The sequence below is a fragment of the Gymnoscopelus microlampas genome (assembly GCF_963454915.1).
Source record: "Gymnoscopelus microlampas genome assembly, chromosome: 9".
NCBI classification, from domain to species: domain Eukaryota; kingdom Metazoa; phylum Chordata; class Actinopteri; order Myctophiformes; family Myctophidae; genus Gymnoscopelus; species Gymnoscopelus microlampas.
The window spans coordinates 10,865,118-10,878,969 of record NC_139946.1 but is presented as its reverse complement, the minus strand read 5'-3'; the positions used below and the strand labels follow the sequence as shown (position 1 = coordinate 10,878,969).

At 41.1% G+C, this 13,852-nt stretch overlaps 1 protein-coding gene across 1 annotated transcript in view; it reads left to right on the top strand.

Annotated features, from left to right (window-relative positions):
• The first annotated feature begins 2,368 nt into the window (after nucleotides 1–2,368).
• LOC311052166 (Rieske domain-containing protein) overlaps nucleotides 2,369–13,852 on the top strand; it is a 31,499-nt gene continuing 20,015 nt past the window's right edge. Inside the window, exons 1-2 of the mRNA XM_084066989.1 lie at nucleotides 2,369–2,606; nucleotides 4,463–4,578. Of these exons, the coding sequence (XP_083923115.1) occupies nucleotides 2,411–2,606; nucleotides 4,463–4,578 (312 nt within the window). The 5' untranslated portion in view covers nucleotides 2,369–2,410. The remainder of the gene's footprint in view (nucleotides 2,607–4,462; nucleotides 4,579–13,852) is intronic.

Here is a 13,852-nt window from a genome sequence, read left to right as displayed (position 1 = left end):
TCCCATATCTATAATGCCTTATAAACATACTTATAGTGCATTATAATCTATAACACTGTAATTATAGTTTTAAGAACTCATAAATACTCAGAACATTAGTAACACATTATGAAGCATTTTATAATTACTTATAACGTCAAGTATAGAAGCAATGTAATTACAGTAATGTAATACAGTTATAAGCATTCATAATGCTTCACTTGAAGCATCCAATAGCCAAACAGACAGCCTGCACCTGATTGGTTAGCTCCGCTCCTAGCCTTGTAGACATGTATCCCATAGCCTGAAGAGACCATTGGTGTGAGATTATGATTTTTGAAAAAAGTATATGAAATAATATGTGGGAATTGAGAGCCTTGGCCAACTGACAGCATGCACAAGAATTATCACACACACACACACACACACACACACACACACGCGCGCACACACGCGCACACGCGCACACACACACACACACACACACACACACACACACACACACACACACACACACACACACGCACACACACACGCACACACTGTGTGTTAAATGCTAGTCCATAAAACTATCAGGGGCTCTCTTTAAAACTGCAATAATGTTTCTGTCTGTATGTTTATCCTATTAGCACACAACATGTTCTTGGACAATGTGAGCCAGCTCATGTTTCCCCAATGCTGACGTTTCCTTAAACTTCCAAATCACAATTTGCTTTTGCTGGGTTCCAGTGAAGAAGCAGAATATTCTGACAGGACAGCCATCAGAACCATTCTTTCTTCCGGCATGCATGTGTTTACGCCTTTCTCTGTGCCCATGCTATACATGCGCCAGTTGTTTAAGGCTGAATGGTCAGAACAAGAGGGCCCCTGTTTCAGTCCAGACAGTCAGTCACATAACTTATACACTATTGCCAGGGCCGTTTGGACTACTGGCACGGTGTAGATGGAGACAAAGTGAATAAAAGTTGAAGAAGAACAGATCATCAAAAGAAACTTTCATTGTGTGACTTGAAATTTGTGTCTTACGTTACAAAATACCTCAGTGCTATTGGAAAAATCTGTTTTGTGTATCAATGATTAATAGGCCTAGTTAATCTTCTTTGATCCTACATAGACAATTGACTTATCCATGGGCACTCTATAAAAGCTGTCAACAGGAGCAGAGGCTTGACAAGAATTTGGACAGCCAATGTTATGATGAAATGTTTAGGCTATCCTTCTTAAGTTTTACTTATTGTATAAATCATGTGCCACTTCTGTTAAGAAAGATCCTATAAAACAGAGTCAAATAATTTCCTGTTCTTAAAAAAAGATGCTTCTTTTATGTGCAATGTGCAATGGTAGTTTAGAATTGCCAGGCAGACTGAAGTATTGGTACACATTACAAAAGACAAACTCAACATGAAGAAAAATCCCTGCCAAATATCTGTCCGCAATGTTGTCCAACAAATTGTGGCATGGCTACCATGTTAGGCCCATAATAGCTCTCATAGTTGAGAAACAGTTGAGAACTAGGTTGGCTCATTAGTAAAATTTCATGTTCCATATTAGCCATGATATTGTTTAATCACTTAAAGCCTTATTCAAAAATGTTTAAAAATAGCCAATGTACAGTACTAGCTCACAAGGCTTTGCACTGCACATATATTTTCTATATTTTCTTTTAAACTTTATGAAAATGTTGGAATTAAGTTTTAGCCCGACATGCCCAAAATAGGGGCTCCAGGGTGCAAGTGTATAGTATAGCCAGTTGTAGGTCTATGATGGCTACCAAAATAGGCTATGGTGCTTTGCTTTGATTTGCTGATCTACAAGCTCACAATGCATGGCATCGATGCATTGTGACTTGTGAGCTTGTAGATGTCCTGCTATTTTTAAATGGCCGAAATGGGTTGAAGTGGTTAATGCACGTTTTGTAATAATAATAATAATAATACAAATCTACAAAGTAACTAGTAACTCAAGTTGTCAAATAATTGTAGTGGAATGTAATGTGTAATATTTGCCTCTGATGTGTAGGGGAGTAGAAGTAAAAGTACTTAAAATTGGACATACTCAAGTAAAGTAAAATAAAATACCTCAACATTTTACTTAACTACAGTACTGAGTAAATGTACTTAGTTACTTTACACCACTGGTTAAGCTATGAACAGCCACATTTTAATTACAAAATTACAGCAAAGGAGCATAATAGCAGCAAACGGCATCACAGTGTTGACATTGGACTGGGAGGAAGCGATAGTCAGTCACATATAAACGGGATATGGTCAGCCCACAGTCGTGGATAATGGATGTTATGGAATAATATAACAGAACACAGTCCAGTCGCGCAAGCGAATGCGGACTATTAGTAGTGACACATCAGAAAGCAGTCGATTCGATCAGAAAGCAGTCGATTCAATCAGAAAGCAGTGTATTTAGCCGTTATTTCATGGCTTCCGACTCGGCGAATAAAGAGGGAGACGTGATGATGGGGAGCGCGTCGTGGAGGCTCATCGGCCCAGTCTCGGAGCTTTGTAAGAAGCAATGCCGGCTGATGTACTGTTCTCTGGGCTACGACTCGGACGTCTGCCTGTTCCACGTCAAGGGAGAGTTCTTTGCCATGGATGCCCGTTGCGCTCACGCCGGTAATAAACTAACCAACCGCTCCTCCTCAACGACGACAACCAGATCACTGCGATCTGCTCACATTTAACCCTTCAGTTGGCCTTAAAAATAGAGGAAAGGCTATGATACGTCCACATCCATTGTATGAAATGAATCGAAACGATTGCGGATCGTAAACCATTCGTTTAATCAGGGGTATTCAACGTTTTTCAGGCCATGGACCCCCTAGCTGAGAGAGATAAAGCAGCCCCCCCCCGCCCACTAACATATTGTATACCATTGGTTCTCAAAGTGGGGTCCGGGGACCCCCAGGGGTCCGTGGGGGGGTTCCACTCCAGGGGATCCCCAGCAAAATGGGTTAATATATAATATCACAATAATTTTAACCTTTTATACTTTGGCTATTTTTGAAAATGTGTGAAAATGTGTGCAAACCGTTTGAATATATATTTATTTATGCGAACATTTGTAACTCAAATCTTTGCCACTGGGGGTCCCTGGAACAACATATTTGAGGTGGGGGTCCGCGGCCAAATACATATCATTTTGGGGGTCCTTGCCATAAAAAAAGTTTGAGAACCACTGTTACAGATTGTGTTGCAGATTAAACTTTTTCATATCTTTCTACAGAGCTTCATAGACGTTTAAATGATAGCACCACTATCATCAGTGTATGTTGGATTCACGTTAATGTGTATTTTCAGACATTTAACCACTTAAACCCTAAATACTTGGTAAACATGACCTTTCACTCTGTACTTTATCTGCTTTTTTCCCCCCTCCACACCAAATCTTTTTGCTCACAACGCCTTGCGTTGCCAGACATCATGAGCTTGTAGATCTGCATTTTTTTTGTCTAAAGTTCTCCTCAGAATAGGGATGCTAGGGTTCAAGTGGTTAATGTAAAAAAAAATCCTATCACACAAAGATTTGGTGCCCCCCTGTAATAACTCTGAGGACCCCCTAGGGGTCACGGATCCCCTGTTGAAAAGCCCTGCCTTTAATTAGGCAGAAACGCTGTGAGCCAGACTTTGTGTCATTATAACCTATAGGCTAATAAAACAAAAACACTATTCATCAACCAAACCAAAGCAGCATCCATCCATACCCCCTGCTGTCACAACCTAGTTGTCTGTTTTCCATCTGGTTAAAGGGCAAGACCACTTTGGTAGAGGTTTGGGTTGTGTGGTTACCTTGCCATGATGTAACTCCAAAGGTGGATAAGAAATAAAAAATTGCTCCATTGATTAGAAATTGATCATTCAAAATATGCTCCCCATTGACTTACATTGTAGAGTAAAACAGCTCTCAAACTTGCTCTTTTAGCATGTAAACGAACAAAAACAAAGTTGATTCAGACAATATAGAACATCACCAAACCCAGTACTGTTTTTTTTTTAATAAAAATGTTAACTTTCTGATGATTTTGCTATTTTTATTAGAATGAAAACCCGGACTGGATCAGCGGATCCGGATCCGGATCTTCAAATAGTAAAATCATCAGGAAGTTGACATTTTTATAAAAAAAATAAACAGTACTGGGTTTGGTGATGTTCTATATTGTCTCAATCAGCTTCGTTTGTGTTCATTTACGGGCTAAATGAGTGACTTTGAGAACTGTTTCAGTGTACAATGTAAGTCAATGGGGAGCATATTTTGAATTATCAATTTCTAATTAATGGAGCAATTATTTTTCATTTCTTGTCCACCTTTGGAGTTACATCATAGCAAGGTAACTACACAACCCAAACCTCTACTAAAGTGGTCTTGCCCTTTAAGTGTAAAGTAGCTAGCCTACTGCAACAACCTCCCTCTCATCCTCTCATCCTAAAACTGAACAGCACCAATAATGTGAATGTCCTGTGTTTGCGTGCAGGTGGACCTCTGTGTCAGGGTGAGATTGAGGAGGCTGACGGGGTCCTGCAGGTCATCTGCCCCTGGCATGATTATGACTTTGAGCTCAGGACTGGGAATTCAGGTACCGGGCTACAGGTCAGTCCAGCACGCCATAATTATGTATATTGCCAGGCAGGGGTCATGGCCTTTTCCAGGCATTATTGCATTATGCTTAATATGCTCCTCGTAATTTGCTTGTTTTTACAGTCAAAATGTAATTTACCTTTGTTTGATCAGGAAAAATGCATTGTGGTGGAAAACCACACAAATACAAAAATATCGAGAACGGGGTAAGATGAGACACTTTTCACTTAATTAAGTTGTCCAAAATGAGATGGCAGTAAAATATAAACCCTTATTTCATGATGTCCTCTATCAATTGAAATCACTAGAAGTTTGGACCACTGCGCGGGGCTCACATCTAGCGCGACGTAGCGCCCACTTCACAGCGCAGATCGGCCAGATCCACCCTCTCTCTCCCTCTCTCGCCCCCTTGCCCTCTCTCTCTGTCCTCTCTCTCTGTCGCTCTCCCCTCTCTCTCTCTCCCCATCTCTCTCTCTCTCTCTCTCTCTCTCTCTCTCTCTCTCTCTCTCTCTCTCTCTCTCTCTCTCTCTCTCTCTCTCTCTCTCTCTCTCCCCCTGTCTGTCGTTTTCTCCCTGTCTATCGCTCTCTCCCTGTGTGTCTCTGTATGAACAAACCAGACTAACAAAATCTGTTGCTTCAAAGGCCATAACACTAAGTTACTTTGTTGATTTACCAACAATTTAGTCCATATTGATTTAAACAATACAAATAAAATAGATCCCTTCAGTCCAAATCTCCCTCAATATCCTTGGCCAAAATAATAAACAGACCAACAGTTCAACATAAAGTGGTCGAGTGTGGGTTGGGTGTGGGTCATTGTACTCCTACTTGCCCTGGGGTTTGTTGTCTGACGTCAATCAATGAACGTTGGTTGGTGCACCGGTCGATACGCCTGAAACTCGTCCAGAGTTGTGGTGCAAAACTAAGTGTGATTAAAATGCGTTATTTCTTTTAATGGTATTATTTCTTCTGTAATTAATTAATCGAAATTAATCAGTTAAAGTGCCAGCCCTACTTTTACTTGCAATTGTTATTACAATATTGAAAACTTCTCTTAAATGAGTGTACTCATCCAAACCAAAGGTCATTCAGCGTAATTTGAGTAGCAAAGAAATAGCCTACAAAATATGAATAGGGATTAATATTATAATAATTGGCTAATTTTAACCCAGAGCATTTGGTTCATTTCTGCCCCACAGCTAGCCTGGTAAACCCTCCCTCCGGAAATCTCATTTACATTTGATTTCAGGAGTGAGTCTGGACTGATCGCCCATTGTGGGGGTTTCTAGTGGAATTACCAACTAACCGAGCCTATCAGCATCGTCGCTCATCGTTCTGTGATTGACAGCGACAGTTGGCCAATCAGGTGGCGAGTACGAGTGAGCCCGAATGGGACCGAGTGCAGCCGACAAAAATGGAACGATCCGCCATTGTTTCTGTGGCCAGTTACACTTTTTACTTTCGGTTTTAAAACGCTCTCAAACTTCTTTTTTGAGGCACGGAATTTACTTTTAAGATATCGTTTGGATAGAATTTAGTTGTTTAACTTCATATATGTGGTCAATTAATCATGACAGAGCCTATTTAAAAATAAAAAATCACACCCTGTGTGAAGGTAGCGGCGCCTTTGATACATTATGTCATCGATATGTGTTTATAATGTGTTTATAGCCATGTAGAGCTCGATGAATGTTAGGGACCAAGAAAATCGTCACTACAAAGTACTACCAATCAACTCTAAATTGCCTGAAACGTACTCCTAACAGGTTTTTGGGGGGACGATTTTGGCCTCCACACTTAGTGATTTTTTCGGATTTAACTTTCGTTTCGGTAGTGACCAACTTTCGTTTCGGTAGTGACACAATGGTGAAAAAAGAAAATTTACTAAGTCCAGAGCTCGATGAATGTTACGGACTCTGAACAGGTTTTTGGGGGGACGATTTTGGCCTCCACACTTAGTGATTTTTTCGGATTTAACTTTCGTTTCGGTAGTGACCAACTTTCGTTTCGGTAGTGACACAATGGTGAAATGTACTAAGTCCAGAGCTCGATGAATGTTAGGGACCAAAAAAAATGTCACTACAAAGTACTACCAATCAACTCTATATTGCCTGAAACGTACTCCTAACAGGTTTTTGGGGGGACGATTTTGGCCTCCACACTTAGTGATTTTTTCGGATTTAACTTTCGTTTCGGTAGTGACCAACTTTCGTTTCGGTAGTGACACAATGGTGAAATGTACTAAGTCCAGAGCTCGATGAATGTTAGGGACCAAAAAAATCGGCACTACAAAGTACTACCAATCAACTCTAAATTGCCTGAAACGTACTCCTAACAGGTTTTTGGGGGGACGATTTTGGCCTCCACACTTAGTGATTTTTTCGGATTTAACTTTCGTTTCGGTAGTGACCAACTTTCGTTTCGGTAGTGACACAATGGTGAAATGTACTAAGTCCAGAGCTCGATGAATGTTAGGGACCAAAAAAATCGTCACTACAAAGTACTACCAATCAACTCTAAATTGCCTGAAACGTACTCCTAACAGGTTTTTGGGGGGACGATTTTGGCCTCCACACTTAGTGATTTTTTCGGATTTAACTTTCGTTTCGGTAGTGACCAACTTTCGTTTCGGTAGTGACACAATGGTGAAATGTACTAAGTCCAGAGCTCGATGAATGTTAGGGACCAAAAAAATCGTCACTACAAAGTACTACCAATCAACTCTAAATTGCCTGAAACGTACTCCTAACAGGTTTTTGGGGGGACGATTTTGGCCTCCACACTTAGTGATTTTTTCGGATTTAACTTTCGTTTCGGTAGTGACCAACTTTCGTTTCGGTAGTGACACAATGGTGAAATGTACTAAGTCCAGAGCTCGATGAATGTTAGGGACCAAAAAAATCGTCACTACAAAGTACTACCAATCAACTTTAAATTGCCTGAAACGTACTCCTAACAGGTTTTTGGGGGGACGATTTTGGCCTCCACACTTATTGATTTTTTCGGATTTAACTTTCGTTTCGGTAGTGACACAATGGTGAAATGTACTAAGTCCACTAAGTCCACTGGTGTGGTGACTTTAAGGTTGACATGTAAATCAGTGTGAATGCTAATGTGCACTTCATTATCATCATCAATGTATGATTATTTGTCTAATTGTTTGTTTTTAATGTCACCTTTTCTTCAATAAAGCCCTGCCAACTACACCATATGGCCTGTTCCTTGGAGGAGTTGTCAGGGTGACTGGTGTGGTTGTCATGGTTACTAACCATGTGTCATGTGTGTCAGAATGATTGGAGGGCGGAGTGTGTCATCAGTGGAGATCTGGCCCACCTGGATTGTCCTCTATAAAACAGGTGGCTGGACTTCATTCTTGTTCTCTCTCTCACCGTGAAGCTCACTGGGCATAGACGGATTAGAGTGAAAATGGGCCCTGTGCACAAAATCGCAACGGATGCCCCCCCCCCCCCCCCCCCCCCCCCGCGCGTGCATGTGTCCCGGACCCGTGCGCACGCACATTTTTGCGGTAATTGCGGTTATATTGGCCGTTTTTTGGTTACTTTATTTCGGTTTTAGGGTTAGGGTTAGGGTATATATATATATATTATATATATTATATATATTTTTAAAAAAGACTATTAAATCCAAAGCCCCCCATTGGCTCAGGAACCTGTGCACGTGCAAACTGTGCCCAAGCCATAATCCGTCCCTGGCCTTCAAATGTCCATTGCCGCATTGACAATGCATTGGGCGCTTAAAGTTAAATATCTCCAAAACTACAAATGATTTCAAAGAAAAAATCTCAAGCATGCATGTCCACATTAAGGTGGCATTTTTGAACTGTGAATGGAGTTTCTAGGTGAAAGTGTTTTTTTTAGGTCCCAAAATCGTCCATCGACCTCCATTATAAATCTCTGAACTTTTAAAGGAGGACAATTCTAAAACTATTAAACATTTCAAAGATTCCTTTTCAGAGGTTACTAGGCGTAAGTATGTAGTTGTAAGCCTGCCTTTAAATGTCCATTGCCGCATTGAAAATGCATTGGGTGCTTAAAGTTAAATATCTCCAAAACAACAAATGATTTCAAAGAAAGAATCTCAAGCATGCATGTCCACAGTAAGGTGGAATGTTTTAACTGTGAATGGAGTTTCTAGGTGAAAGTGTTTTTTTGAGGTCCCAAAATCGTCCATCGACCTCCATTATAAATCTCTGAAAATTTAAAGGAGTACAATTCTAAAACTATTAAACATTTCAAAGATTCCTTTTCAGGCAAACATGTCCAGCGTAAGATGAACATTTTAAAGTATGAATGAGGTTACTAGGCGTAAGTATGTAGTTGTAAGCCTGCCTTTAAATGTCCATTGCCGCATTGAATATGCATTGGGCGCTTAAAGTTAAATATCTCCAACAGTACAAATGATTTCAAAGAAAAAATCTCAAACATGTATGTCCACAGTAAGGTGGAATTTTTGAACTGTGAATAGAGTTTCTAGGTGAAAGTGTTTTTTTTAGGTCCCAAAATCGTCCATCGACCTCCATTATAAATCTCTGAACTTTTAAAGGAGTACAATTCTAAAGCTATTAAACATTTCAAAGATTCCTTTTCAGGCAAACATGTCCATATTAGGATGAACATTTTAAAGTTTGAATGGGGTTTCTATTCTATTTATGACATTTTGAATCATTAGAGTCAGTTCACCTTCTTTTGGGTCTTGAGTCGAACCAGGAGTAATTGGTTCGACTCAAGACTCTTTTGGGTCTTGAGTTTTGGGACTATCAGCATGTGTGGGATTTGAAGGTGCAAGAGTCAGGTAAAAGTTGGAATTTAAAATATGCTCTTCACTTACATTCAGTGAAGAGGCTCTTTAAAACCCGTAACTAATAATTACTAATACTAGTAATTTATAAATGTACATTGCCGCATTGACAATGCATTGGGTGCTTAAGTTAACTTTCGTTTCGGTAGTGACAAACTTTCGTTTCGGTACTGACACAATGGTGAAAAAAAAATGTACTAAGTCCAGAGCTCGATGAATGTTAGGGACCAAAAAAAGTCACTACAAAGTACTACCAATCAACTATAAATTGCCTGAAACGTACTCCTAACAGGTTTTTGGGGGGACGATTTTGGCCTCCACACTTGGTGATTTTTTCGGATTTAACTTTCGTTTCGGTAGTGACAAACTTTCGTTTCGGTAGTGACACAATGGTGAAAAAAAGAAATGTACTAAGTCCAGAGCTCGATGAATGTTAGGGACCAAAAAAAGTCACTACAAAGTACTACCAATCAACTCTAAATTGCCTGAAACGTACTCCTAACAGGTTTTTGGGGGGACGATTTTGGCCTCCACACTTGGTGATTTTTTCGGATTTAACTTTCATTTCGGTAGTGACACAAAAACGTTTCGGTAGTGACACAATGGTGAAAGAAAATGACTCCAGTACAAAGCACTACCAATCAACTCTAAATTGCCTGAAACGTACTCCTAACAGGTTTTTGGGGGGACGATTTTGGCCTCCACACTTAGTGATTTTTTCGGATTTAACTTTCGTTTCGGTAGTGACACAAAAACGTTTCGGTAGTGACACAATGGTGAAAAAAAAAATGTACTCCCCTACAAAGTTTTGGGGTGACGATTTTGGCCTCTACACTTAGTGATTTTTTCGGATGTAACTTTCGTTTCGGTAGTGACACAAAAACGTTTCGGTAGTGACACAATGGTGAAAAAAAATATTACTCCACTACAAAGTACTACCAATCAACTCTAAATTGCCTGAAACGTACTCCTAATAGGTTTTTGGGGGGACGATTTTGGGCTCCACACTTAGTGATTTCTTCGGATTTAACTTTCGTTTCGGTAGTGACACAAAAACGTTTCGGTAGTGACACAATGGTGAATTGTTTTTTGACTCCACTACAAAGTTTTGGGGGGACGATTTTGGCCTCTACACTTAGTGATTTTTTCGGATTTAACTTTCGTTTCAGTAGTGACACAAAAAGTTTCGGTAGTGACACAATGGTGAAAAAAAATTACTCCACTACAAAGTACTACCAATCAACTCTAAATTGCCTGAAACTTACTCCTAACAGGTTTTTGGGAGGACGATTTTGGCCTCCACACTTAGTAATTTCTTCGGATTTAACTTTCGTTTTGGTAGTGACACAAAAATGTTTTGGTAGTGACACAATGATGAAATATTTTTTTTACTCCACTACAAAGTTTTGGGGGGACGATTTTGCTCTCAACACTTAGTGATTTTTTTCGGATTTAACTTTCGTTTCGGTAGTGACACAAAAACGTTTCAGTAGTGACACAATGGTGAAAAAAAGAAATTACTCCACTACAAAGCACTACCAATCAACTCTAAATTGCCTGAAACCTCCTAACAGGATTTTGGGGGGACGATTTTGGCCTCCACACTTAGTGATTTTTTCGGATTTAACTTTCGTTTCGGTAGTGACACAAAAACGTTTCGGTAGTGACACAATGGTGAAATATTTTTTTTACTCCACTACAAAGTTTTGGGGGGACGATTTTGGCCTCTACACTTAGTGACTTTTTCGGATTTAACTTTCGTTTCGGTAGTGACACAAAAACGTTTCGGTAGTGACACAATGGTGAAAAAAATGTTTACTCCACTACAAAGTACTACTAAATTGCCTGAAACGTACTCCTAACAGGTTTTCGGGGGGACGATTTTGGCCTCCACACTTAGTGATTTTTTCGGATTTAACTTTCGTTTCGGTAGTGACCAACTTTCGTTTCGGTAGGGACCCAATGGTGAAAAAATACATTTACTAAGTCCAGAGCTCGATGAATGTTAGGGACCAAAAAAAATGTCACTACAAAGTACTACCAATCAACTCTAAATTGCCTGAAACGTACTCCTAACAGGTTTTCGGGAGGACGATTTTGGCCTCCACACTTAGTGATTTTTTCGGATTTAACTTTCGTTTCGGTAGTGACCAACTTTCGTTTCGGTAGGGACCCAATGGTGAAAAAATAAATTTACTAAGTCCAGAGCTCGATGAATGTTAGGGACCATCACTCCTGTGCAGTTGGGGTGAAAAAACACAACCATTTCACTCCTAATAATACCTATTTGCTTTGACATCCTGGCTTGCTGCTGTGGCTGAGCCTTGAACCTGTTACCTGCGGCTCACTAGTCAGTGACTCTATCCATTCACCTACAGCTGTTTCCTTGGAGTCTGTGGTTCTAAAACTTTTTGTTGTCAACCCCCCAAATTGACATGTATTTGGGCAGTGGACCCCAATGTGAAAAGTAACAATTTTATTTAAAGTTATCTGTCTTGTTTGTTGTTCAAGTCAAAGCACCAGGAAGGCTGTATTTCTTGGCCAACAGTTAGCTCAATGGGTTGAGACGCAGTATTCATGATCCAGAGGCCATGAGTTCAAATCCCGCTGCTGTCTTTACTGTGATGCTTCCCTTTGCAGACTAACTTCTAGAAAAACAAGTTAAAACCACCAGGAAACCCGTAACTCTCAGCCAACAGCTTAGCTCAACTGGTAGAGCGTCTGTCCATTAACATGACTTGAGTGGGTTCGATTCCCACTTGAGTCAAGTCCTTAGTGATGCTTCCCTTTGCAGACGAACTTCTAGAAAAACAAGTTAAAACCACCAGGAAACCTGTAACTCTCAGCCAACAGCTTAGCTCAACTGGTAGAGCGTCTGTCCAATAACATGACTTGACTTGACTTGAGTGGGTTCGATTCCCATTTAAGTCAAGTGTCCCCGGTAACTTGGGGCAACGGATAAATTGACTGATATCCTTAATGATGCTTCCCTTTGCAGACTAACTTCTGGAATAACAAGTTAAAACCACCAGGAAACCTGTAACTCTCAGCCAACAGCATAGCTCAACTGGTAGAGCGTCTGTCCAATAACATGACTTGACTTGACTTGAGTGGGTTCGATTCCCACTCGAGTCAAGTGTCCCCGATAACTTGGGGCAACGGATAAATTGACTGATATCCGTAGAATAACTTGTAGGAGTGTGCTGGTTCAAATCCAGTCACCACCTTAGTAACTGAAACCGAATCTGGCCAATTCGGTCTCAGTTACTGAGATAGATAGAGGGTGTGTAGAGTAGAGTAGGGGTAGAGTAAAGAGGGAATATAGTCGGGGAGTAGTGGGAGGAGTAGGAATAGGGCCCAGAGTAGGGGTAGGAGTAGGAATAGGGCCCAGAGTAGGGATAGGGCCCAGAGTAGGGGGAGGAGTAGGGCCCAGAGAAGGGGTAGGAGTAGGAATAGGGCCCAGAGTAGGGGGAGGAGTAAGAATAGGGCCCAGAGTAGGAGGCTCCTCCCCCTACTCTGGGCCCTACTCTTACTCCTCCCCCTACTCTGGGCGCTACTCTTACTCCTCCCCTTACTCTGGGCCCTATTCCTACTCCTCCTCCTACTCTGGGCCCTATTTCTACTCCTCCCCCTACTTCTCCCCCCCCTACTCCTCCCCCTAATCCTCCCCCTACTCCTCCCACTACTCCCCGACTATATTCCCTCTTTACTCTACCCCTACTCTACTCACTACTCTACCTACCCTCTATCTATCTCAGTAACTGAGACCGAATTGGCCAGATTCGGTCTCAGTTACTAAGGTGGTGACTGGATTTGAACCAGGACACTCCTACAAGTTATTCTACGGATATCAGTCAATTTATCCGCTGCCCCAATTTACCGGGGACTTGGCGTTAGTGGGAATCGAACCCAGGATCGCTCGGTCCTGGGTTGAACTGCAACCCAGGACCCTCCTACAAGTTATTCTACGGATATCAGTCAATTTATCCGTCGCCCCAAGTTACCGGGGACACTTGACTCGAGTGGGAATCGAACCCACTCAAATCAAGTCAAGTCATGTTATTGGACAGACGCTCTACCAGTTGAGCTATGCTGTTGGCTGAGAGTTACAGGTTTCCTGGTGGTTTTAACTTGTTATTCTAGAAGTTAGTCTGCAAAGGGAAGCATCATTAAGGATATCAGTCAATTTATCCGTTGCCCCAAGTTACCGGGGACACTTGACTCGAGTGGGAATCGAACCCACTCAAGTCAAGTCATGTTATTGGACAGACGCTCTACCAGTTGAGCTAAGCTGTTGGCTGAGAGTTACAGGTTTCCTGGTGGTTTTAACTTGTTATTCTAGAAGTTAGTCTGCAAAGGGAAGCATCACTAAGGATATCAGTCAATTTATCCTTTGCCCTAAGTTACCAGGGACACTTGACTCGAGTGGGAATCGAACCCACTCAAGTCAAGTCAAGTCATGTTATTG